This window comes from Dipodomys spectabilis, unplaced genomic scaffold (genome assembly GCF_019054845.1).
Source record: "Dipodomys spectabilis isolate Male_0828 unplaced genomic scaffold, ASM1905484v1 ptg000108l, whole genome shotgun sequence".
Taxonomy (NCBI): domain Eukaryota; kingdom Metazoa; phylum Chordata; class Mammalia; order Rodentia; family Heteromyidae; genus Dipodomys; species Dipodomys spectabilis.
The window spans coordinates 362,902-390,000 of NW_024870785.1; the positions used below are offsets into that span (position 1 = coordinate 362,902).

General features: G+C 54.6%; 1 protein-coding gene across 1 annotated transcript in view; it reads right to left on the reverse strand.

Annotated features, from left to right (window-relative positions):
* Window positions 1–27,099, reverse strand: part of Ryr3 (ryanodine receptor 3) — a 269,526-nt gene that overhangs the window by 11,809 nt on the left and 230,618 nt on the right. The window contains 20 exon segments of the mRNA XM_042687574.1: window positions 87–217; window positions 765–962; window positions 2,128–2,214; window positions 3,090–3,261; window positions 4,367–4,425; window positions 5,806–7,124; window positions 7,733–7,814; window positions 9,781–9,885; window positions 12,424–12,552; window positions 13,844–13,932; window positions 14,574–14,654; window positions 15,054–15,071; window positions 15,314–15,387; window positions 17,812–17,888; window positions 19,625–19,704; window positions 19,851–19,950; window positions 20,932–20,988; window positions 21,473–21,524; window positions 21,872–21,978; window positions 24,705–24,801. Coding sequence (XP_042543508.1) covers window positions 87–217; window positions 765–962; window positions 2,128–2,214; window positions 3,090–3,261; window positions 4,367–4,425; window positions 5,806–7,124; window positions 7,733–7,814; window positions 9,781–9,885; window positions 12,424–12,552; window positions 13,844–13,932; window positions 14,574–14,654; window positions 15,054–15,071; window positions 15,314–15,387; window positions 17,812–17,888; window positions 19,625–19,704; window positions 19,851–19,950; window positions 20,932–20,988; window positions 21,473–21,524; window positions 21,872–21,978; window positions 24,705–24,801 — 3,114 coding nt within the window.

A 27,099-nucleotide genomic window follows, 5' to 3' on the forward strand; every position in this document is an offset into this window, starting at 1 on the left:
AGTAGGCTGCCTGTACTGGAAAGGCCAGGGAGGGGGGCTGGACACAGGAAGGCTTTTCTTGTTCCGGGGCCCCGGACAGCACTTACGGCGTGTTGACCACCAGGCGGTCCCACTGGCCCTTGATGTCCTCCTCCGACGGCTGCTCAGTGATGTACAGGCCGTCAAACTCCAGCTTCCGGGCAATCTCCTTCTCCCTTTTGAATACCACCAAAGGCACCTTCACGTGGGGAGACAGCAGTCACTCAGAGAGTGGGAGAACTATGGACACCCAACTTTACCGGCAGGCCAACAGCGTGTGTGGACAGGGTTGTGACCTCCCAGATGGCTTCAGACCCAGCAGAACTGCCTGCAGGGCCATGTGTTCCACAGAATCAGACAAAATGAGCGGCCTTGAAAGCACTAGGGTGGGGCGATGTGTCCCACAATGATAAATTGGCTGTTATACGTAGGCGGGGCTTCTTCTCATCTTGAATGGTTCTAAGAAATTCTAAAATTTCAAAGATCAGAGAAGAAGCTCAAATAGCTTCATCTCTCATTCTGCCCGATGACAGTAACGCCATCCGTCTGAATGGGGATGTGTGCAGAAGGAGTCTCACACCTGCATCTGGCCCATTCTGGCTCGAGGCTCGGCTGGTGCCCAGGTAATGCCAGAGCCATGACACCGCAAGTCTGAGCTCGAGAACGAGGGGCTGGCTAAGCTAAAGAAGACACTTTGCTCTCCAGGACTCAGACTGGCTCTGAGTGGTGAGCACAGGGCCGCTCACCTTCAGGCAGTAATATCCCACCACACAGACGAGGGAGATGACGGTGTGGACCACGGCCAGAGCTCCCAGGGCCGGCGCCATGTAGCCGGTACTCTCCTGCAGGACAAAGAACACCACGGCTTCTTCCTCATCCTCCTCATTAAAGGAATTCCACAGGTTCGCCACGTCCTCTGTCTCTTCTAAAGGTTCTTCAGTGACCTGATCCAAGACACACACTTCAACACAGCACAAGGAGCCGCGGCCCACTGAGTATGCATCATGCAAATACTAGCAACATGTTGAGTGAGACCTTCCATTTGTCTTCTCTGGACAACAGAAAACCATCGTTTCATCAAGGGGAAGGTTGGTGTGGGTAAGAACGCTTTATAAAAATTAGATTGTTGGTTTAAGTAGGAAAGGAAAGAGATCAGATACAGAAAAGCCAGTGACAAGTTATGTCGAGTCTACTCTTTGTAGCATATAGTGTACAAAACAATGGGTTTCATGATGACCTTTTTCTTTGGAAGCAGGTCTTGCCATATAACTTGGGCTAGGCTTGAACTCAAAAGCCTCCGTTGTCGCTGGTATTACAAATGTGTGCCACACCTGGCTTCTCTGTGACATTTTCATGTGGGTGCACAATATACTTTGATCATATTCACTGTCTCACACCTAAGACCTTTACCTCATTCCAAAGAGGAGAAGAGGGAGGGAAGGAAGGGTGCGAATGTTAAAAGGGGCGCATTGTATTCATAAACCGTTTTGTTAAATGCCAACTCCTTAAATGAAAATAAACAATTATTACATCCCTATAGAATGCAAGATTCATTTGCCAATGTTCAAAGCCTTTATCTTCGCAACGCCTGTTAATTTTCTTCATAATAGTTCACATATATGGAAGTGGCACTGTGGCACAAGTGGTAGAGTTCTGGCCTTGAACTGAAGCGCTGAGGGACAGTGCGTAGGCCCAGAGTTCAAGCCCCACGACCAACAAACAAAAAAAGGAAAATAGTTCACATGTATGAGCTCACTATAATGACTCTCAGGAAGAGAACTGTATTTGCAATACAGTTCCTCATGTAGGGCCTAGCACATCGTAGGTTCACAATGAATATTTGAAGACTGAATTCTGTAACAACTCAAGCTTCTGCTGTTGAAGTATTATCTAACTTGCCTCCCCTGCCAGCCATAGCTAGAGGTTGTATACTCGTTATGCCTTTGAACATCACTGTCTCGGGCAATATTAAACATTACTGTCGAATGCCTTAGACACTACCTTCCGTATTAGAATTTTGGCTGTAATTAAGTTCTGTTAACGCGTTTCCCATACATGACAGGCTTGGCATACAGCCACATTGCAAGCAACCCCTGAGTGCAGTGTCACCTTATAGAAAAGCAGGATGAAGTTGATAGCGAAGGCCACAAACAGGGCAAGGAGCCTCAGGTTGTAGAAATTCCTGGCCAGATAATGCTGCAAAGGAAAGGGTGCAGAGAGAGGCTGGGGGGAGGATGGAGCACCTCTCCCTGCGGTCGAGCTCTGCTCTGGCTAGGTTACCCCGGGACCTGCCCTTCCACGCCCCTCCAAGGCAGACACAAACGCAGGGCGCAAGGGACCAGAAATGGTGATTTCTAAATGCTGCTTAGAACTCTGCCCCTGCCCACAACTGTCCCTAAAGGAACCAGATGCCCAAACACAGCGCCACCACGCAAGCGACTGTGCGGTACTTTTTCATGATCGCTCTGCTTGGAAGAACTCTTGCTTGGAAATTGTGAGTAATCTAGACCCACAAAAGATCTCCACATCCCCTCCCCCGGCACGGCCGAAAGCAGCCGACCCGTCCCTTTGTAGGTCACAGCCCCACTTTGGAGTCTCCTGTGCTATTCCCCATCTCATCACCTGCACCTGAGAACGGGAGTGGCTGCTGGGGAAGGTTCCAGTCTCCCAAAAAGGTGCCAGGGAAGGGGTCCTGGCCAGAGGAGCAGGTGTGGAGGTTTGGCTCGTGCACAGCACTGCTTTGAGCACCAGTGTGGGAACAGCCCAACCTCAGGGGCTTCTGTGTCTTGAGTGACCAGGCTGCTTCTGGACTTTTGGACCAGGGCCTGCTGAGGCCCCACCCCCCACCCCGCGTTCCCCACAATCACACGTGGGGCTGGTTAGAAGGAGGTGTCTCCGCTGCCCTGGAAGGGACACAGTGGGACTGTGGGCAGAGGGGCAGGGCTGCAGGAGGAGCAGGCAGATGGGAGAGAAGACACTGAATGAGGAAGATGACCAACCAACAACAGACACCAGCAGCCAGCCCTCAGGTCTGCCCAGGCCGCGTGGGGAGGGGCTGGGCGGGCGCTCACCAGCAGCTTGGTCTGGTAGGTGTCCAGGCCTTTAAAGAAGTTGGCCATGAAGGCCTCAGGCTTCTCCGCCCTCTGGCCCCGCCGGCGCTGCTTCCTCTTGGCGACAGCTGTCCGCAGGACCTCAGCCTGGCCCTCCTCTTTGGCTTCGTCCTCCTTTTCTCGGTCTTCCATGCTGTGGGGACGAGAAACCCACTCAGAAGGAGAGGAAAGTGGTAGGAGGTGAAGCAGGAGGCGCTTGGTCCCCAAGGGCGGAGACCACAGCGGCTGGACTCTGGTGTAAACTTCAGGACAGCTGTTGTGTTTGATGGCCGGTGCTGACCTGCGAGTTTATACTCCGCCTCCGAAAGTGGGCTTAACAAGTTTTCTCTTCCTCTTCAGAAATGTTGTTCCTTTTCTCATCTTCCTGAGAGTTAGCAATAGCATCTACTCTTCTAAATTGTGGCAGGAATTAAATGAGATATTGTACGGGCCTGATATATGATGAGTATTCAATACAGAGTAGATATTACCAGTGTTATCTAAAACTGCTCACTATTCCTTTTTTGGGTGGGACTAGGGTTTGAACTGAAGAGCTGTGTCGTTTGTAGGCGGATGCTCTGCCCCCAGAGCCACACCCTCACCCCTTTTTGTTTTAGTTACTTTTGGGATAGGGCCTTGCATTTTCTGGGCTAGCGTGGGCCACAATCTCGGTATTTAAACCTCTCACGAGGCTGGGTGGGCAAGCGTGTCTCCTGTGTCTGGATTATCGGTGGCAGTGTGATTTTTCTTCTTGCTCAGGCTGGCCTTGAGCTGTGACACCCCTGACTCCTGCGTAGCTGGACAGCATGCATGTGCCACTTCACAGGGCCTACATGCCTGATGACTCACTTGTCCCAACAGTGAATACACTGCTGGGATTATAGAGTTATAACTTCACATGCTTCATATACTGCTGGGATTATAAAGTTAGTAATTCAACGTGGGGCCCTAGTGGCTCACACCTGTAACCCTTAGCCACTCAGGAAACAGAAGGATGGTGGTTCAAGGCCAGTTCAGACAGGGAAGACACTATCTTAAAACCAATCAGAAAAGAAGGCTGGAGGCATGCCTCCCGTGGTGGAGAAGCAGCCTAGTGAGCACTAGTTTCAAGGTTAGGAACCCCACCCCAAAATGTTAAGATACACAGAATGTGTGCATCACAGAACTGAGGGGAAAACACGTGGGCCCAGGGCTTGCAGCGTCTGCTGCTCTTATTAACAACAGTGAAGCTTTCTGTTTGCCAGGCTACACGCACTTACTCCGCCTTCTCAGACTCCGCATTAACGTCTGCCTCCTGTGCCGCTCTCACCGCCGCTGCCTGGACAGAAACAACAGTCAGAGCGTCAGTGCCAGTGTGCATCCCAGCGGCCGGGCCGCCGCGCGCGGTCCTCACGGCCGCTGGGCCCAGCTCCCTTGCTCTTGGCGTTCCGGCCTCTCAGGACCGCAGGTCTGAGGGTCCTGCCGCGCATCAGGCTGTCTGGACATGCCGTGACAAAGCTCTCACACTGGAGAAACCCAACGGCTCCGTTATTCTACATAAGCAGGAAACGTGGTCTCAGACCATGAGAGAGTCCTGTCCGAGGCCTGTGGCCCTGTGGGGTAAGAGACCTGGCACAGACACACAGAGCCGTTTTCACTGACAGCTCCAGCTTGTCTTCAGTCCTCTGGCCAACAGCCCTGTACTCAAGAATGAAGCCTGCACTCCCTACAGGACCCCAGCCTTCTCTCCATCTTCAGCTCTTAGTACTTAATTGCTTTCAATTCTAAGTCCTTTGTACAGCAGGGCCTTTGCACTGGTCACTTCCTCTACCTGGAGCTTCACAGCGGGCTCCCATGTGCCTGTCAGCCTTCAGGGTTTGGCTTTCCAGGAACAACACGGCTGTCTGTCTGCAGGAAGCCACGTCCACCACAGCAGCTTGATCAGTTATCATGGTGGCACTGGCCTTTTCCCACTGGGGGCTCAGAACAAAACCACGGCCTCCCCGGTTCACCATGTCCTGGCACAGGGAGTCCCCGGATAGGTCTCTACCTGTATCAGGCTGACTAAAGCGGGGGCTCCACCAGGGTAGAGCCAGCAGGACAGATGGAGCGCTGTGAAAGGGATGTCTGGGGGTCTCCCTCCGTACCAGGTAGACGTTCTTTCCTGCCTCTCTTACCTGGCACCTCTCCTTCCTAGCATACTGACCTAATGGAGAGTGGAAATGGGCTCTAATTTCTCCCTGCTTCTCTACTTTCTTGGCTGCGACAATGACACAAATGCTACAAGAGAGGAAACCACTCAGATCCTCCGACACACAACAGGTGTGAGTGGCTGCTTATTCACTTTGTCTGGCTAATGGCTCCACGGATCCAGGGAGCCACACAAGGTCAGCAAAACCTTCAAGAACATCGTCTCACAGAAACATCTCTTGCATCGCACTTGGCTTCTGGTGCATTCAGTTCACAGCATCAACCCATGCGTCATGAAAGCTACCTTCTAATGAAAGACTGGAGCAGGCCGGTCACGCTGGCGCTCTCCCGGGTAAACCGGAGGAGACCCTAGTGAGAACCCCTGAAGACACCAGAGCTGGGTGAGGATCAGGCGTTGACAGCGGGCCTGTGTCGGTACAGCGTGGGCAAGGCTCGCTCTGCGACCCGGCGACAGCCCCGTGGACAAGGCTCCCTCTGCGACCCGGCGACAGCCCCGCGCTGCGCTCACCTGGGCTTTCCTCTTCCTCCGCACGGTGCTCTCCAGCGTAGGCGGCTCGGCCTTGCCGATGACTTCAGACAGGTCACCTAAGCCCACTGCGGGCCCTTCTTTGTTTGGGTGGAGTCCAAAGAGGTCTGGCATGAGGTCTGCGTCCCCCTTCCCGCCCTTCACCGCGTGGCCCGGCTCGGCGGCGGCACGCAGCTCGCCCGCGTCTGCCCGCTCGGCCTCGGTGGCGTCGTCATGGATGCCAAACTGGGTCGGGTCGGGCATGTCTCCCAGGATCTTGGTCACTCGAATGTTCCTCGCGCCTTCCACCAGGCCCCCTCCGAACACCGTGCTCCAGAGGGCCTGAGCGAGGCCCACCAGGAGGGCGAGGAGCCCGCGGAGCAGCCCCAGGCACAGCGCGGAGACCAGGCCCAGGCAGGCCTGCGCCAGCTCCCGGGCCGCCATCTTCCTCACGCTCCGGCACTGTCTCCGCAGGTTCCTCAGGGTGGCCCTCCTCAGCAGGGCGGCCACGCTTCTCTTGGCCGCGGCACAGGCCACGGCAAACGCCGAGGCACACTCCAGAGACCCGTCCTCCTCCTCCTGACCCTCCGTGCCTAACGCACAGGAAGACTCTTCATCTTCCCCCTCCTCCTCCTCTTCCGGCCTGTCGGCTGAGTCGGATTCAGAGATCTGAGAGGCTAGTTGCATCTCAAAGATTGTGTCCTCACAGAAGCTCACAAACAGCTCCATCTTTTCTTGCTCCCCTCCTTCATTGACGACATCAAAGATGAACTGCCGCTTGGATTCCTTCACTTGAGGCTTCTCCCACTGAGTCCGGCTGGACTCGCTGATCTCGAAATACACGCGCTCGATTTTCTTGGCCCCTCCCATGATCTCGATGCGCCCCAGGTAGGGCTCGAAGTATTTCAGCACACTTTCCGCGGGGTCGAGCAAGCACTTCAGGCGAGGATCATTGGGCATGTGTTCAGACAGATTGGTCAACAGCACTGCCACATTGAACCCTATGTCCTTGGCCGGCTCATGGAACCGGTCCACAAAGTCAACGTAATTAAACAGGTCATTCTCATCAGCTTCTGCACATGAGAGGAGAAAGTCGATCTCGGACTGTGCGTACTGCTTTTGCCCTTCCATGGCCTTCTGGAATTCTCTTTTGGAGATAATCCCTTTCCCATCCGGGTCGTATTCTTTGAAGGCGTCTGAGCCAGTTAAGTCCTTAAGTTTCAAGAACATGTCAAAGAATTTCAGGATCATTTCTACGTTGGTAGATGATTCTACCAGGGTGTCAACCATCTGCTTGCCAATGGTTCCGTTTACCACATTCCCTGTGAGACGGGTTCAAAAAGACACACAAACATACAAATAAACCCAAGCTGTCGTGGACCTGGCTGGGTAGCTATTTTCAGAGGTCTATGTGCCAAATTAGTCAGCTGTGTCCTGACCATGAGGATTTGGAAATAGGGAGGTTGGAGTGGTAGGCCCTAAGTCTAGGCACCAGGAGCCCAAGGAGAAGAGACGGAGGGGGAGAGGGCCACACGTGGGCCTTGATGCTGGCCCGGGGGGTGGTTTCATTGTGAGATCACTGCGGACACCATGGGACTCCTAGGAGGCGCCCACCTACACGGCTGCATACACAGCGGCAGCCAGAGGTGTCAGAAGCAGCGGGGAGAAGGAGGGGAGGGGAGGAGCAAGGCTTGGAGATTTTCCCCAGTTCATTCTGGCTTTCCCATGGATACAAAATGAATTGGTTTCAGGCTTTGTCCATCAGACCACGTGCCCCTCACTAAGTATTTTTCCTTTCAAAACTTTGGCATTTTAACCAAGGTGGTATGGCATCTACCACTTGCCAGCAGAGTAATTTGCACGATGAGCAAGGCTAGTGCTCGGACCAATGACAGTTGTGTGCATGCCTGGTTATACCAAACAGCCCAACCTTCCAGGAGGGACAGAAGCATCACCACCATGTCCTGAAGGAGATCCAAGAGTTCCTTCAGCAGCTCGATCTGACTGGAATCCTAGAACAGAAACAGGAGACCCCCTGAGCTAGTGGACCCCTGCGGGGTGGTGCACATGTGCGGGCGAGGGTGGGAGGGCCGGCCAGAGGGGCCGTGCTGAGGCCGGCAGTGGGCTCCCTTCTCGCGGGGAGGAGCTGCCTGACACCCGCCTCCGGAGCACCCGGAGACGCGTCCAGCACGCTCCCTCCCCTCCTCCCCCCTCGTGCCACGGGCGGGTACACTGAGCACCGTCCAGAAACTGCCGAGCCACCAACCCGCTTCACCAAAGAGTGTCCGAGTGCCTTTAGTAGCTTGTGTTGTCATTTTCTGAACTGGAGATTTACTGGTGAGATTTATAGGACTAGTACTGTAATCACGTTAAGGCAACCATAAGTCACCAATAAATTCCCTTCTCTCTGGGCTACATGATGCTAATTCCAGCCGGTGGTCACCGGGGTGCTGCAGGTGTCCCAAGGGTAAAGAGCAAAGGCCGCCCTCTGGATGGAGTCGGTGGTAGTCTGGCTTTAATCTAAGCAGTGCAGCAGGGTCTTGCTAAGCTAGCTCGTGCTTATACCATGCAGAAGACCTGATCTGAGGGTGAAGTTAAAGTTAGGAAACGATGCTTGCAAGAATAATCTGGGGTCAGACTTCCTTTACAGATGCTCAGAAAGGTCACAGCCCTGGCCTGGGAACTTCCCCTGTTGTGCTGAGTGCTGAAGCTACCTTGAAAATACCATGGAAGTGAGGACTGTCAGAGCGGAGAGGACACCTCAGAGCCACCCACGGGGTATCTCACAGTGACGGGACGGGAAACCAGACGGGCAGTGGCGTCCGCGGCACGGGGAGGAGCCCTGAGCCACAAAGCCACGCACACCCTCCCGCAAGGCCAGAGTCAAGCGGGAAACGGGAAAGGCTGCACAGCACGGTCCAGCAGGGAGGAGGCAGACGTGACCGCGTGAACATTTTACAGACACATTATTTCACGTGCTGCGGTGCACGTACTCATCAGCTTGACGTGGTCCTGCATGTGTTGGCATGGAGCGACAGCGCTGCCACACACGCTACATGTGTGTGTTCATGGAGCGACAGTGCTGCCGCACACGCTACATGTGTGTGTTCGCAATGCTCTGCATCGCTGCCGCACATGCTACATGTGTGTGTTCGCAATGCTCTGCATCGCTGCCGCACACGCTACGTGTGTGTTCATGGAGCGACAGTGCTGCCGCACACGCTACATGTGTGTGTTCATGGAGCGACAGCGCTGCCGCACACGCTACATGTATGTGCTCACAATGCTCTGCATCGCTGCCGCACACGCTACATGTGTGTGTTCATGGAGCGACAGCGCTGCCGCACACGCTACATGTGTGTGTTCATGGAGCGACAGCGCTGCCGCACACACTACATGTGTGTGTTCATGGAGCGACAGCGCTGCCGCACACACTACATGTGTGTGTTCATGGAGCGACAGCGCTGCCGCACACGCTACATGTGTGTGTTCATGGAGCGACAGCGCTGCCGCACACGCTACATGTGTGTGTTCATGGAGCGACAGCGCTGCCGCACACGCTACATGTGTGTGTTCATGGAGCGACAGTGCTGCCGCACACGCTACATGTGTGTGTTCGCAATGCTCTGAGCAACTCCAAGTCATGGTGCCCGAGAGACGGAGGGTGAGGAGGGGGAGATGGGAACCAGTAGGGGAGGGAGGACCCAGATCACGGAGGCATGCGAGGTCTGACAGCGCAGACAGGGCTGGCGGACAGTGGTTCCAGACCCACCAGACAGCCGCAAGGATCAGCGTGGCAGGAAGCGAGGACTGAGGCGGTGAGACCCAACGAAGCGACGCTCACGCAGAGCCCACCGGGACCCCTCCTGCCCCAGCCCTGGCGAGTCTGCACAGCTGCCCGGCCCGATGCTGAAGGTGCATCCACAGGGCACTAAGGCCAGCGCCCACCCACGGGCCGCAGTGAGCAGGCCACAGTACCTGAGAGAGCTTCATCTGCATGTTAGCGAACACGTGGAGGAAGCCCACCACGGCGTCCCACAGCCGGCTGTGGGCCAGGCTCTGCTGGTTCCCCACACACGGACCCTGTGGAGAAAGGGAGAGGGGCGTCCTGGCTGCGTGCACACCACAGTGCACACCACACTTCCCGCTTAGCCCTCCCGCTCCCAATCCCAGGATGGAGCACGAGGATCGAGCTCGGGCTCTGAGACGGTGTTCTTCAAGTTGATCTCTGAATCAAGTCTTACGCCGAGGAACAATATCCAAACTAGTTAGGGGCTGTGGTGGACGCACCCACCCCAGCCTTTCCCAAGTAACCTGAAGAGCCTGAGTGCACCCGTGAGCGCAGGCCTGGCAGCCCGGCCCCTGTTCTTGGCAGGCAGAGATACGCAGAAGTGCAACGCCCCGTGACCACAGGATCTGCACAGCAATCCCCGCTGTTCCGTCACTTCTAGGACTTTCTTATCACTAATGTAAACTTCAGGTGTAATTCCCCCTCCCTTCACACACACACACACACACACACACACACACACACACACACGTCTACCTATGTAACCCAGGCTAGCCTCACACTGTGATTCTCCTGTCTCAGCCTCCCGTGCACATACCCCTTTGTCCAGCTTCGTGTCACCCCCAAGATATCTTTTCTAAAAGCCAAGCACAGAGATAACTTCATTGCTAGCTTTCATTTTCCATGGGAATAACTTTTCCATTTTTGAAAATCACTACTGAATCAAGGCCCCTTCCCTCTTCCTTTTACTCCGCCCCTTAACCAATCTCCACCTTATTTCCTAATAAGAAATGTCTACAGGACACAGATCCTACCACAAAGAGCCCTGGCAGGCTTCCTCAGGAAGACACGAGAAGCAAGGTGCTGCACAGGTCACCGAAGTTTGCTTTAACATCACCGGTTAAGTACATCAGCTTCTGACTCCTAGAAGCCAGTAGATTCATTTTGGAACAAAACTGGTCTTTAAAAGAAATTGGCAGGCACAGTGAATGAGCTTCTCAGCTTTGGTTAAATGCTCCAGAGGAGACCCGGGTTAGGATGGGTCCTCCCAGCCAGTGCTCCTCAGATCTGGTCACCCTGAGACCTGGGGGCAGTCTTGTTCTAGTTTCCAGTGCTCATCCTTACAATCCCCCTCAAAACACTCCTTTTTAGAAAGTGTTTGTTCTAATGAGCAAATAGAGTCTGAGTGAGCCAACTGGCTCATCACATAATCATTTATTGAAGATGAAAACCTAATGCTTTTCACAGAACAGATTTTAGCGCTCACAGAATCTATAGAAAGAGCCGCCAAAAACCCTAAGACTCTTAGTTTACAGAAGGTTCGTTTGGAAGGAAAGGAAAATGTACAAGAATAAGGATCAACTGTTTATCCACTTTCCTGGCTCTTCTGTTTTAGCCAGATTGGTGTCATTGTTGGTATCGTGTCTCAGAAGCCACAGACAATCCTGTCGCCACTTTTCCCAAAGACAGGGCTACTATGTGCTTCTTGTCTGCGCTCCTCACGGCTCACGGTCCCACAGAGACCCGTCCGGGGCACATACACAAGTTCTTTTCCTTGGAAGTGTCAAACCTGCATTTTTTTTCTTTTTAAACTTTAAACACTTATTTCCTGAGACAGGGTTCCACTATACAGCCACACTGGCCTAGAGCGCACGATCTTCCTGCTTGGCCTCCCAATGCCAGGATCAAACCTCAGATGATGTGCATACCAAGCAAGTGCTTTTCCACCCAGCCACGCCCCCAGCCACCACGGGGATGCTTCGTAAGCATGGCATAAGTAATTATTTTACATCAGGTATGATCATCTTTTTTCAAGTAGTTTTCTTCATGTATATGTATTCTCTCGATTGCACTAAAAGCTCTTCTAAGGATAGAGGTCATATATACTGGTTTTCCTCCATTAATCACAGGAGAGTACAGCTAAGTGTTTTGTTCAGTGAATACATGAATGAAAATTTTATTCATGAGTCTCCTGATTATGACAGTACCAAGACAAATGTTAGTTCTGCCTTCAGAATCTTGTCCCCCTGAGAGCACAGCTACTGGCTTGTCTGCACCTCCTCTACGCATTTTCCCAGCAGGCTGAGCGCTGGGGGGGGGGGGCGGGGACGGTGGTGGAGACGGAGGCCCAGCCCTCCCCCGGGGCTCCCCTGCAGGCTTGTTGCTGCTTTGTTTGTCTGGAGACGGGGCCTAAGTAGGCTGTGAGGGCTCAAGCATGGCCTGGCCTCAGCCCCTCCAGTGCTGGGTTACACGTGCGCACTGCAGTGCCTGGCCTTAGATTCTGTTTTTTAACTTCTACTAAGACGGCATCACTGCCCTTCCGTTTCATCATTGATTATTCTAGACATGGAGAAAAAACTCAAGTGGAATATGAAGTCTTCTCTCTATGAGAAGCTAGGACGGGAAGCAAGACGTAACTAGCTGAACGTGAGCAAAGCGTGACAGCACCCCAGCAGCCCACGCGGGGGCTGGGAGCTAACCCCACCGACGCAGGGCTGGCTCCCGTTTCTGGTCCCGTTGGGGCTGAGCGCAGCCCACTGTGTTCAGCCAGGAACTCTGCGGGGAATTTAGAACTGTTCCTTTGTTTTCGGTCCACACGCATTACCACATACCTGGATGTATTCCGTAAGAGAATTGAAAATCTGCTTGGTGACCGCCAGAGCTTTAGAAAAATTGTGCTGCCCTGATTCATCAATGACGCTCTTCCCTGAGTAGTACCAGTAGAAATCACTGATTGACTCCTAAAAGCAAACGAGAGGCGCTAAGTACTGCCGATGCCAATCTGGGAGCAGAGCTCAGTGTGAGAGCAGGCTGAGGGAATCCGACACGTCTGACTTCTCTGCCGTGACAGGAGCCACCGGCACTGTGAGGAACACAGGCCGTCAAGCCCACCACCTTCCAAGCACAGATGCTTCTCAGCAGGGAAGAACCCGCTGGCGAGAGCGCGGCCCTTGGCATGTGGAGACCATCATAGCTGATGGCTTTTTTTTCTGTTTTGGGGGGTTAGTTGGAATGTCTCACAGGGACTTTTCTGCCCGGGCTGGCTTTGAACTGCAGCCCTCAGGTCTCAAGCCTCCTGATTAGCAAGGATTACAGGTGTGAGCCACCAGCGCCAGGTGTGAGATACTTTTCTAAATGAATAAACTACACTGAAGATTATAATGATTCGCAGCCAAAGAACTATAATAATAGCAACATAACAGCTAGCTTTTAAAGTGCTCAGCTCTTCATCTTCACTGCTTCCGTTTGGGGCATGTCCTACCTAGTTTATGGATGGGAAAACTGGAACAGAGAAAAGGCACACCGGTGGCCCCTGTCCCCAGTGAGTGGCAAAGCCAGGCCAGGAACAGCCAGGAGAAACAGCCCTTTCCTACATCAGTGTAGTTGGACTTTCACCCAAATGATTACACAAAATGACTTCTCAACACTTAGCAGGCTGAAAACTGGTCTTATCTCAGCATGCTATACAATTCTTTCTCCTAGGAGAATTTCTCTCTTCGCAAGTTTCCTTACCGCTCCAGGACACTGTGGTGGGCCTGCTCTGGAGAGCTGTGCATTTAACCCTCTCTCCACACCATCTCAAGTGATGGCACACGGTTCCATTCAGTATGTAGGCATAGACTGTAGTGCCTTTCTTACGGGGGCGTGACCACCTGACCTCCGGTGTCAGGTCTACCTTACACATTTTCAACTTACTAACAGTGTAAAAACGACAGGCAGCCCGCTGGAGCGGCACCTGGAGCTGTGGGCCTTGGTCTGCCGGTGTCAGTGCGGGCAGCGGCCCTCTCTCAGGATGCCGAGCGTGGGCCGAGCCCCAGCGGCCAGCCACTGCACCACTGCCAGGGTGGACAGCCCAGCTCTGCAGCACTCCTGGCCCTGAGCTGTGATGGTCTACAGGCTAAGTGCATTAGATGCAATTTCAGCTTATGATGGGTTCACGGGGCGCAGCCTCAGGGAAGATCTAAGAAGATGCGTGTCCTGGCCTTCCTGTCCTTTGGAAGTGTGGAGCCTCTGCCCAGGGCTCCCCCTCACCTGCAGACGCAGAAGGTAGTCCACGGTGCTGATGATGATGTTTACAGTGGTGGTGTTCCCCATCTGAGTCCGCAGGAAGTTCTGAAAGTCTGAGAGTGCCAGTGCTGGTCAGAGCCCAGGCCCGCGGCGTACCTGTAACCCCAGGGAGCTGGGCCCGCCTTTCAGCTCTGCTCAGAGGAGCTCACGCTGTGCAGGTCTGACAGACGCCATCCCTGGGGCCTGGCAGACCTTCAGACCAGAGCTGTACTCAGAGCCCTCCTACCCTGTGACACCCAACGTGGAACTTCATGAACCTCAAAGAGGCCAGACGAAGAGATGGAGGTTCTGGGAGGAGTTAGCCTTGGTGGCACTCAATAACAGCCACACAGTGAGGGCTCCTATTGATGAGTGTGCTAACTTCTGTCCCTGGGTGTGGAATGGGCATCCTAAAAGGAAGGACCACTGTGCATCCGAATGCTGTCTCCCAGGAATGACCACTGTGCATCTGAATGCTGTCTCCCAGGAATGACCACTGTGCATCTGAATGCTGTCTCCCAGGAATGACCACTGTGCATCTGAATGCTGTCTCCCAGGAATGACCACTGTACATCTGAATGCTGTCTCCCAGGAATGACTACTGTGCATCTGAATGCTGTCTCCCAGGAATGACCACTGTGCATCCTAATGCTGTCTCCCAGGAATGACCACTGTGTATCCGAATACTGTCTCCCTCAACAAATAGCCTACTTACCGCTGTTGTGGCCTTCACAAAGCAATTGCAGGAATCTAAAGAGGTCTCGTGTAAACTCATCATTCTGAAGGACCTTTTCACCTTTGAAAATAGAACAGTCCAGTGAGCACCTTCTAATGAAAGCAGCCAAGAAGTGTATGGATGCTTTGGAAAAGGAACTTTGGATGAATGGTGAAAAACTATTAACCTAGAGCTGAAGTGACAGACCACAGAGCCCAACAAAGGTAAATTATTTAGCCCCAAGACGCATTTATAATGACAACATGGCAGTGGTCGCAAACGGTTCACAGTCCATAACCCATGCTTTACAGAGGGGAAGACACTTTTTAAATCAAGCATCAAACTGATGAGGTTAAATACACTCCATGTGCAACCTGCAAGTCCAAGATGGCAGGGCCATGGTCCCTGATGAAGGGCATAAATCCAGTCTCTCAGGATTTACACACAGGGGAGGGACTCAGGCCAGAAACTCCAACTTACCACGCTCACGAACAATAACTGTGATAAAAGAAAAAAGAAGACAATAAGGAAAACATCAGTACCTCGGGTCTGATCAAGTCACAGCTGGCCTATGAGCCGTCTGGCCTGCATGTTGACCTTGTCATGCCAGGGCGGCACACATTTGGATGAAGTGGCGCAGGCTTTGCAGGCTGGAAGCCACCACCAGAGGCTCTAGCCAGAAAGGGTTAACGGGATTCTAATCAGGAAGAGGACGGCCTTGGTGTGTGTTCATTACTTACGTGTTCCTTCTTCCGTAACCATCCCCAGGCCTTCGGCTTTGTTCTGTCTCTCAAATGCATTCAAATCAAGGACGCTTTTAACAGACAACAGAAAACAAGGTTCAGGGCTACACAGACTGGAAAATGGGTTTCTAACGTCAAAGCATCCGTTGACTAAGAAAATGCGGTGCTATTATTTTCTTGAATTGCTAACACATAGCAGTGTCATTGGAAGTTTGAACAGTTCCTTGACTTTATATCAAGCATTGAAGTTTAAAAATACCGTAGTTAGCTAGTCTGAGGCACATGCCTGTGATCCTAGCACCCAGGAGGTACAGCCAGGAGGACCGAGTTCGAGGTCAACCTAGGCTCACAGTGAGGCCCTGCCGCAAGAAACCACCCCTAAGCCTCTGTGTGCGTCCAGCATTGGCGCTTCCCCTACGATTGCTTGGGGAAGCTCACTCCAAGGGTTGGGGTGATGCTCGGCTCCACCTTCAGACCTCTGCTTTCTCAGAGATCACGTTAGCTGTGGTTTCCAGACCTTAGGGTCACACCCTTGGGTGGTCGTGGTTCCTCACTATTGGGGTGCCGTTACGTCAAGAGTAAGTTTTTACCCATGTTGTGCTTGAACCTGGCGAGCTGGCTTCCTTTCCACTCCACTTCCTCCTACCTTTCTGGTTACAGCCACAGCCAGGTTCCTGTCACCAGGAAGCCCTAGGGCACCATCAAGCATGCCAGGGAGAGAGCTGCGTGTGGATCGCCTCCCGCCAGGGCCGCTGGGTTCATTAGGATCGCAAAGGCCTAGCCTTCCTCCCAGCAGTGCGCAGCGGGAGAGACGGCAGACAAGAAGGCCACGGCACCCCTTCTTCTCTTTTGGGGGAGTTACAGATCGTCTGCCATGGAGGTAAATTTTAAACAGCAAACAGTGAAGTTTTACCGCCGTGTGTTGCTCTGCGCTGTGTCCGGCTGTGGCAGGATGCGCAGCACAGCACTAGCCCTCTGTGTCTGTCTGACTACTGAGAGAGAACGTTGCCTTGAAGGGACAGTTTTCATTCCGAATCTGTGCAGCACAGTTCTGATCCTAATTCCAGTCCCTGAACACCCATGTTGAGTGTTTTAATTTTTCTACTGCCTAAGTATTTTACAAATGTGTATTACTCTTGCAATAATCAAAACCCATTAAGACATGTTAAAACGCTGGTGAGATGTCAGCTGGCGACTAAGTGCCCGTCACCTTCCTTTCCATGCCATCATTACACGAGAATTAGAAACAAGCTTGGCAACAGTAAGTACTGTGGGAAGCGGAGAGAGTGCTCAGGGATTCAGTGGAGCATTTTGTGAGCAATGCGGGAACGATGGCCCGGGCTTTACCTCTGAGTACACACGGGCTGCCCCTCCCACAGAGTCAGACCGATAAGATCACATCCTCCTCTCCTGAGAGAAGTCATAAACTAACAGGCTGTGGGAGCTGAGAGTAAGAGCCAGGCCGTAGCTCAGACATGCTCTTTGTGGCCCCAGGGTATACTATTTGTGCAATCAAATAAGGTTCGCAGGATCCTGAAGTCTGCACAAAGGCATGCTCATCCTCCAAATGTTCAAATGGAAGACATTATGTTCTATTTTAAATATCTAATATGATAAATACGTATCCTAGTCCATGGAGGCAATGAGCTAAACAACTTTGCTTTCTTTTAGAATGAGTTTTCAAGAGTAAGTTGACTCTTTTTTTAGAAAGGCTGCTAGCTCACTTCTCAGAGGAGCAGTGTGGTGGTTACATATTTGTCAGTGGTTCAACCGTGAGGGGTGACTAACACAACTAGGAAATGTGAAGGGATAGTTAAATGCTTTGTCTTGTAGTCCATGTCAAAATGTTCCCGTTCTGAGATTTGTCCCATTGAAAAGGACATACGGGGGGCTGGGAAGGTGGCTCAGTGGTAGAGCGCTTGCCTTGCATGCGAGGCCTTGGGTTCGATTCCTCAGTACCACATAAGCAGAAAAAGCGGGAAGTGGTGCAAAGTGGTAGAGCGCTCGCCTTTAGCTGAAGAGCGGAGGGACAGCGCCCAGGACCGAAGTTCAGGCCCCACAACCGACAAAAAAAAAAACCCAAAACCACAAAAACGGACAGATGGGTATATATACCCACCCAAACACACTCCATGCAAAGAATCATTACAAAACAGATTACAGCAGTATGTCTAACCACAGTGAGGTGCCCTAACGTTCCTGTTCTTTTGTTTTGGCTTTCGTGGGTGTCCACGCTTGGAGAAAAGTTTGAGGAACTCACCCAGCCTCCCAGGAAGACAACCTGACCAAAAAGGAGGCAAGGAAGGTAATTAAAGAAAACAGCTCGTGGAGATTTCTCCCTGCCAAATGCTGCTTGAACGCACTGCTAACTCACACGGTGCCCACCGCCCTCCTTTCCAAAAGAGGGGGCTCACAGGTAACCCTGCACACTGCATTCTGCCCCCTTCTCGAGTAATGAAACTTCCGGAAAATGCTGAGTGTTTCCCCATATTTACCTGCAGGACTGCATAAGACCAGAAAGGCTCTGAAAGAATCCAGCATCTTTTTTCTCCTTTAGGTAATCTAGCATTTTCTGCAAAGGAGAGACATTTTAAATCAAGATAAAGCGATGAGAACGATGCTGCCGGCCCTCTTTAATTCCAGTGGGAAAGTGGCAAACAGGAGCCACACCAAGCGCCAAGCTTGTGAGTCACCCGTACTCAGACCCACGCTCTGCCTACCGACCCCAAACCCAGGGACCCAATTAAAAGCTGAGAATATTTTTTTTTTCACAAGAGACTTTATGCTGTCTCTGTTAATGGGAAGGCAGGAGTTTTCAGACAGCCAAAAATGTTCGTTAACTGATGGATTTTTTAAAGGCCTGTAAAGTAGTCAACTGATAGAGGGTGGGGGGATTGAGAGAAGACAAATCACTAAGAAAATGGCAATTATTTTTTTGTTTTATTTACTTTTTCCAGTCCTGGGGCTTGAACTTGGCCTGGGCACTGTCCCTGAGATTCCTTTGTTCAAGTCTAGTACTATACCCCTTGGGCCACAGTGCTACTCCTGGCTTTTTCTGTTTAGGTGGTACTGAGGAATTGAACCTAGGATTTCTAGGATTTCATGCATGCTAGGCAAGCACTCTACCACTGAGCCACATTCTGAGCCCGAAAACAGCATTTCTTAGTAAGCAATCTGTTTGGTAAGTGTTAAAGGCGGAAGAGGTGATGTGTGAGATGGTGGCTATGGAAGTAGAGCTCCTCCATGGCCTGGGATATGACTGTGTAAATGTCTGTCTGAACCGTCACTCTTCTGTGTGCCTGGATGCTCCACGCCTGTCTGCTGGGAGTGCTCCCGATTCAGACTTCAGGCACTTGGCGGTATGCACTGTCACTGTCTGAGGCTTGCTAGCATGCCAGCGGCATGGCGGCAGGGTTCTATTTGTAGCATTCAGTGCTGCCGCACTGCAAGGCCACAGCATCAGCCCATCACCAGCCTGGCAGGTCAACAATCTGCTCATGCCTCACAGAATGAGTAAAGCGTATGGGGATGCGTATGGGGGTTCCAAACCCCCCCCCCCGCCCCCGTGTGGATGAGATTCCTTATGAGGCAGCAAACTAGAACAGGCCTGAGAAAAATCCAACCCTAAGGCTTGGGCACAACTCCACAGTACATGTATTTCTGCATGAAGTCAGCTACTGGCAACAAAAGGAAACATTTACTTCTTTTACCCCTGGGTAAAACCTCGTCATCAAATGCACATCTGCCTATAAACTCCCAGCCCTGGTTATAATCATCCGTGCTCGGACAGGACTGGCCGCTAAGAACGATGGCGGCCCTCTGCTGCCCCCGGCGACTCCTCCTTAGTGCTTGGAACTGCCAGGCCGGGACGGGCCAGCCCGGGAGGGCCGTGCTCTACCCGGGACGGGCCAGCCCGGACGGCCGGGCTCTACCCGGGACGGCCGCGCTCTGCCCGGGACAGCCGCGCTCTGCCAGGGAGGGCCGCGCTCTGCCCGGGATGGACTCGCTCTGCCCGGGACAGCCGCGCTCTGCCCGGGATGGACTCGCTCTGCCCGGGACGGCCGCGCTCTGCCCGGGATGGACTCGCTCTGCCTGGGACGGCCGCGCTCTGCCCGGGATGGACTCGCTCTGCCCGGGACGGCCGCGCTCTGCCCGGGATGGACTCGCTCTGCCCGGGAGGGCCGCGCTCCGCCCAGGACGGCCGCGCTCTACCCGGGAGGGCCGCGCTCCGCCCGGGACGGCCGCGCTCTACCCGGGAGGGCCGCGCTCTGCCCGGGACGGCCGCGCCCCGCCCGGGCGTCCCCTCACCTGCTGCACGCCCGTGTTGCCGCCGTTGAGAATGGCGATCCCCAGCTTCAGCGTCTCCACCACCATGGGGCTCATCTCACCTGCCAGGCGAAGGTGCAGTGCAGTCACGGAGGACGCCAACGGAAGCCATGCTACCGGCTTTACCAGGACTTGGTAACGGTGGCTTTCTCCTCGAGTGGCGGCTCTGGGTGGTTTGCCGGGCTTGTCCGGGAAGCGGGGAACTCACCTTTGCTGGCACTGATCATCTGTAGAACCATCTCGGCAGCCCCACGTTCATGTAGCCGAGCCTGTTGGTAGAGGGTTTTCTGTTTCTCCATCTCTTTCTCCTAGGGGGGAAACACAGAGAACGTCCTGTCCCTCACCCTCTATTGCTTCCCAGTCTCTACCTCGGTCCCCCGTTCCCACTCCCCTGAAAGCGATTCTCCATGCTCAGGGGAGCTGAGAGTCCTAGTGGCCTATGGACCACAGCCATCGTGTCCGATAAGCAACCCTGAGGCTTACAGACAGCTTTCCAAGCACCTGACTCATACTCGCTCACAAACCAAAGACAGATCTTCCACTTTTTGTACTGAGAGGTAACATAGTGTCCTCCTCCTCCTCTGACACTATGACCACAGGAAAATGTGTGTGCTTCAAGACATGTACGGTGGCACACTCCTGTAATTTTAGTACTAAATAGAAGCATCCCAAGTTCAAGACCTGCCCAAGATACATACTGAGAGTCTGTCTCAAAAAAGTAAGCAAACAAACAAAAGTGTGTATTTTCAGTGCCCTGTCATACAGAAAAGACGCTGAGGAGCCAATCTGCACAAATGTGCCTGAACATAAACAGCGCCCCTCCTCCAGAATGTTCCACCCTCTGGAAACACACACTTCCTGGCGCTGGGCCACTGGAGCGTGAACATGCTCCGCCATGACTCTGTTCATTTGCATCCGCGCAGTCTGTGGGGTGCTCTGCAAATTGCAGAGTATGAGGAACCTGAAATATTTTAGCTTCAGGCCCCCGTGGATTTCAAATGAAAAGTAGTATCCATTTGCATTTACAGAACAGTAGTGCAAAATCCAACGCATGGCTCTGATGTTTCGTTTTTGGCTGCGTAGATTTGTTCTTTCACAGCTCCGGGAAGTGGTGTGACGCGGTCAGCCATGGCTCGTGGGTGGGCACCGCTTCCGGCTGCCCGGCTGGGCTGTGAGGTGGGCGGCAGACACTCAGACACCGCGGCGGAGCCTCACCCGGCCGGCCAGCGAGAAGCTGCCGCTGGTTGGCCTGCCAGGCAGCCTTGTGTGTAATCTTTATGAAAACTTACCTCAAATGTTTTTTCCTTGTCTTCCTCTTCGTCTTCATCCTCTCCGCTCTGACAGCTCTGGATTTCCATGGAGCAGGGGCAGGAGCAGAAAAATAATCAGACCAAGACTGCTAATAAATACAACTTTGTTCTACTTGGCACGGATGGGTGACAAGCTATAATTTACCCTGGGACCTCAGGACTCTGCAAAGCCAGGAACATTCTGATTACTCTATGACAACACTCTAGTTCAAATGCCATCTGTACAGTTATCAAGGGGTTAAGAGGTAAGAGAGGGGAGCACCAAGATTCATAGTCAGAGGGAAGCGGGCTGACGCCCCTCCTCAGCAAATAAAGTTCTGGGGTGCATGGGGGTAGGGAGAGCAGGGAGGTGTCCTGCTCCCACGCAGCGGCCGTGCGGCTGTGACCCACAGGGCTTGGCTCCCGCGGGACCCTCTCTCGGGCGCCTGTGGCGCAGCGGACTGGTCCAGGCGATATCTCCATGTGCTGGGAGCCTTAGGCCTAGGGAGACAGAGGGACAATGCGCAGACACCCCATGTACCTTGGCCATCATGCTGGAGTAGGAGGTATACAAAGGGTCCTCTTCCAGTTTGCTGAAGAGAACGAAGGAAGTCGTTAGAGGCTACCTCTTGAATCCCACAGGAAAGACCACGTGCCATGTGACTCTCAGGTTATGGGCACTAGTGAGCTAATTAGAAAACTCCCCCTCCCCCCCTTACAGAGACCTCTGGGATCTGAATCAGCGCTGGCTTGTATGGAGCTCAGGAGTAAGATGCAACTCCTGGCTGCTTCGTCTTCCGAGGCTGCCCGACGACCTGACGCGAGGGTCTTGGCTGGGAGCAGCTCCTGAGGCTCCCTGTGCTGCCGGCCACCGTGGGCTCACAGCCCGCCCCCACCCCGGGCCCGTTCAAGAGGAGGGCGGCCGCGGATCCGGGCTGACCTCCTCTCCGTGAGCGCGCTGCGGCTGAAGTGGAGAATGATCTGGTGCAGCGGGTCCGGCTGCCTTTCCGGCTCTTCCTCCTCTTCCTCCTCCACCGTGGGCGATCTCTACAACAAATGCACCGTAGGTTTAGGCACAGACTCACCGCGTGCCACAGCGCTGCATGCAAAAGAGGCCAAGCGCAAGGCACAGAGGCATCGGGTTGGGAGCAGAAGAGGACACCATAGCCTCAGGACGGCGGCTGGCAGAGACATGGACACATTACAGGGCTAGGCCAGGTGAGAGCGGAGAAAGGGCAGAGGCCAACCAGAGGGAAGAGCGCTGGGCCCGCCAGCAGAACTTCCATGCAAGCCGGGGTACCCGCGGTGGGCAGGAGTTCAGAGGCTGAGTCCCGCTGGCCAATTCTGGAAATTTCTCTCGGGGAATTAGGTTGGAGACGGTGGGGTAGGGGGAGCAAGAAGCACAAAGCCCTGGGGCTGTTTTTGGGTCTAATACTGTTCTAGATACAGCCTGTGTGCCTGCTGGCCTCACACCTTCTAACACCTCCTGCTCCCAGAGCGGCTGCCTGCTGGCCTCACACCTTCTAACACCTCCTGCTCCCAGAGCGGCTGCCTGCTGGCCTCACACCTTCTAACACCTCCTGCTCCCAGAGCGGCTGCCTGCTGGCCTCACACCTTCTAACACCTCCTGCTCCCAGAGCGGCTGCCTGCTGGCCTCACACCTTCTAACACCTCCTGCTCCCAGAGCGGCTGCCTGCTGGCCTCACACCTTCTAACACCTCCTCGCTGTCAGAGCAGCTGCCCCCAGCTCAGGCCTTGCCCCTCTCCCTCCTCTGGCAGAAGGGGGAGGAGAGTTTTCCGTGGGGGAGAACTCCCCGGGTGTGAGCACTCAGTGCACTCGGGGCCGATGGGAAGCGGGCAAGCGCCTTTCCCACCTATAGGAGCGTGCAGAGGAGAACGAGGTGGAAGGGCTTAGCAAAGGGAGGGGGAAAGAAACAGAACGTGGTAGGGAAAGGTACCGAAAGAAACACAGGATTTGTGGAGAAAGTAAGTGATGGGAGAGAGATCGAGAGGGGAGGAGGGGAGGAGGAGGGAGGAGGGGAGGGGAGGAGAGGACGGGGGAGGAGGGGAGGGGAGGGGAGGACGGGGGGGACGGGGGGAGGAGAGGGAGGAGGAGGGGAGGAGGGGAGGACGGGGGAGGAGGGGAGGACGGGGGAGGAGGAGGGGAGGACGGGGGAGGAGGGGAGGACAGAGGGGAGGAGGGGAAGACGGGGGAGGAGGGGAGGACGGGGGAGGAGGGGAGGACGGGGGAGGAGGGGAGGACGGGGGAGGAGGGGAGGAGAGGGAGGAGGAGGGGAGGACGGGGGAGGAGGACGGGGGAGAGGAGGGGAGGACGGGGGGGAGGAGGGGAGGACAGGGGGGAGGAGGGGAGGGGAGGGAGGAGGAGGGGAGGACAGAGGGGAGGAGGGGAGGATGGGGGAGGAGGGGAGGACAGAGGGGAGGAGGGGAGGACGGGGGAGGAGGGGAGGACGGGGGAGGAGGGGAGGAGAGGGAGGAGGAGGGGAGGACGGGGGAGGAGGGGAGGAGAGGGAGGAGGAGGGGAGGACGGGGGAGGAGGGGAGGAGAGGGAGGAGGAGGGGAGGACGGGGGGAGGGGAGGAGAGGGAGGAGGAGGGGAGGACGGGGGAGGAGGGGAGGGGAGGGAGGAGGGGAGGACGGGGGGGAGGGGAGGACAGAGGGGAGGAGGGGAGGATGGGGGAGGAGGGGAGGACGGGGGGGAGGGGAGGACGGGGGGGAGGGGAGGACGGGGGGGAGGAGGGGAGGACGGGGGGGAGGAGGGGAGGACGGGGGAGGAGGGGAGGACGGGGGGGAGGAGGGGAGGACGGGGGAGGAGGGGAGGACGGGGGGGAGGAGGGGAGGACGGGGGAGGAGGGGAGGACGGGGGGGAGGAGGGGAGGACGGGGGAGGAGGGGAGGACGGGGAGGAGGGGGTGCCGCGGGTCGGCACAGCAGAGCAGGGTTTCCCTTCTTTCTGAATCAGGAGGAGGCTGTGGTGTGGTCCTTCTGCAGGACGTACTTTCCCTGGCATGTTGCTCTAAGGGGTTGAGAGTGCGCTGAGCCTGGTTTTCTGAAAGCCAGTAGAGATGTGAGGTGCAGGAACAGAACTGCGGCGTGCCCTTCCCAGAGCAGCTACTGCTAGAATGCAGGGTCCTGGCTGGCGTAGGTGACGCCCTGCCGACAGGGCGCAGGGAATGTTAGCTGTTAATGCAGAGGAGGAGGAGGAGGAGGAGGAAAAAGAGGAGGAGGAGGAGGAGGGGAGGGGGAGGGGGAGGAGGAGGAGGAGGAAAAAGAGGAGGAGGAGGAGGAGGAGGGGAGGGGGAGGGGGAGGAGGAGGAGGAGGGGGAGGAGGAGGAGGAGGAAAAAGAGGAAGAGGAGGGGGAGGGGGAGGGGGAGGAGAAGGAAAAAGAGGAGGAGGAGGGGGGGAGGAGGAGGAGGAGGGGGAGGAAAAAGGAGGAGGAGGAGGAAAAAGAGGAAGAGGAGGGGGGAGGGGGGGAGGAGGAGGAGGGGGAGGAGGAGGAGGGGGAGGAGGAGGAGGGGGAGGAGGAGGAGGAAAAAGGAAGAGGAGGGGGGAGGGGGAGGAGGGGGAGGGGGAGGGGGAGGGTGAACGTGTTAGCACTAACTCAAAGTGCACCCTTTGCTCTTAGGACCATCGGCAAGGCTTCCCTGAGAACCCAGAGTTCAGTCCTCTCATACATTTGGTTTTCGTGTGTGATAAGCTGTTTCACACACACACAGTCAAACTCAACCATACGCACACCCGCAGGTCAATACTTACAGCCAAGTCCTGCACTAGCTTCTCTTCAAAGGAGTACGCCTCTGTTTCTATCCAAAATCTCTGATAGCCATGGAGGAAGAGGTTAACAGAGCGGTGCCTGAGCAAGGGTGAGAGGCGGGACTCAGAGCTGCGGTCTGGGCGGTTAGTGCTTAGTGAGCAGGGCAGGGTTTTGTACAATTCAGATCTGATTGGTCAGCTGGCCAGGCGCTCACCGGGGCTCTCTAACCAGGCCCTGCCCAATGTCAGAGCGCTTTCCCAGCCCAGCCGTGGTGGCGCAAGGCAGGGCGGTGCCTGCGACCCTCAGCCAGGCTGGCGCGCTGCCCGCCTCTCCCCCTGGTGAGAAGGGACACCGGGCCTATCGGAGCCCTGCGGTGTGGCCGCACATCGCGGCGGTGGGCGGTGTCGTCTGCGATGGCCTCAAACACCAGTCCTCCACACAACGGCCTGAGCCAGGTGCGGAAGCTTCTAGAGGCAGGCACCCCCTGTCACGCTCCAGTGCCAACAGCACACCTGTGTGCCCGGCCCCCTGCCCGCGCTCCTGGGCTGCGGACGGGCAGAGACACCCGCCCCGGCCAGGGCTGACGGCTGGGACTGCTCCAGAGCGGCTGTGCGCAGGAGAGTGTGGAAGGGCCAAATCTGACCAATCAGAGCGCAGGACGCAATTGTACAAATCTGTTTTATGTTCACATTAATCACAGTCAGGAAAGGAAAGGAAGAGTGCGGAACAGGAGCGGCCCCCCCCAGATTACATTACCATTAACACGGGTATAAGCCTGTCATACTGAGCTTTTCCATTAACCTTTTCCAGCCAAACCCGTTGGAAGGTGCTCAGGAAGAAATTGTTAATTTTGTGTCTGGAGAAAAGCATACAGGTTTTCTTTTAAAAACGAACATCAGAGGAACCGTTTCCACCTAGACAGACCCACTTTTGTTTTGGGAGATGCCATGTCGTTGAGCGGATCACAAGGTGACAAGTGTTGTCTACTTTCCAGCTGTGAATCTGCTTTTCAGTCCATGCCAGAGCGAAAGCCCGGGGACCCGTGCAGGCAGGCGGGTCTGGGGTGGTCATCACCACAGACAGCGCGAATCCCTGGGCTTTCCCTACCCACGTGAGTGAAGTCAGGGAGAGGCAGCCCCAGTGCAAGGATGGCGCTGGCATCTTCCGTGGATTCAGACGGTGTGAGTGTTAGAGAGATGCCCTAGCTGCCTGCCCGCCCGCGCTCTTCTGCAGACTAAACTAGCACAGCATCAGGTGACAGGCAGGAAAGCAAATGCTTTCTCATGTTTCGTTACTTCCAGAAAACAAACTAAAATCCTATGTACTTTGGCATTTTTTTTTTTTTTTTTTTAGTCGTGGGGCTTGACCTCTGGGCCTGGGCGCTGTCCCTCAGCTCTTCAGCTCAAGGCGAGCGCTCTAGCACTTGAGCCACAGCGCCACTTCCGGCTTTTTGCTTATGTGGTGCTGAGGAATCGAACCCAGGGCCTCAGGCATGCAAGGCAAGCGCTCTACCACTTGAGCCACCTTCCCAGCCCCCTTTGGCATATTTTTGTTTTGTTTTTTGTTTTTTGGTCGGTCGTGAGGCCTGAACTCTGGGCCTGGGCGCTGTCCCTCAGCTCTTCAGCTCAAGGCTAGCGCTCTACCACTTGAGCTAAAGCGCCACTTCCGGTTTTATAGTGGTTTATTAGAGATAAGAGTTTCATGGACTTTTCTTGCCCGGGCTGGCTTTGAACCGCGATCCTCAGATCTCAGCCTCCTGAGTAGCTAGGATTACAGGCGTGAGCCACCAGCGCCCGGCGCCCTTTGGCATATTTTTAAGGCTACAAATTTTACTTTTCTGCCAGTACTTCTGAATCCTCCATGTCTCCAGCAGTTTGATTTAAATTTTTACCTTTTCAAATTCAGTATTTATTGATTGATTTAGTGATGCCCATTCTGTCCCCCAAACAGAAACCTGTTTTCTTTTGAAAGGCCCGCCAGAGCAAGTGCCAGTCTCAGGTCTGTGATTTTCCCGTTTTTGAAGACCCTGAGTGGGAGAGTGGAGTTGACTCTGGACAATGGCTAAGACCCCCCGGGGAGCGGCCCTTGTCTGAAACTTTCTACCTGGGTTGAGAAGATGCTTGCCAAGGTGTTTTCTGTTTCCACTGAACAGGAGGTTGATGGAGCAGAGGCTGACATCCAAGCACCTGCTCTGCTCTCCATCACAGACCTGACCCCACCCCTCCAGACACTGTGAGGCCACAGCTCTGCTGTTAACAAACACACTGTCCAGTTCCGCTGGGCAGACACCCACAGTGCACGCTCTGGATCTCACTGCTCTTTGCTTCCCAGCTACCATGGGGTGGGCAGGTCGGATCTGTCTTGTGCTCCCTGTCAGGATGTTCTGTTAGATCTAAA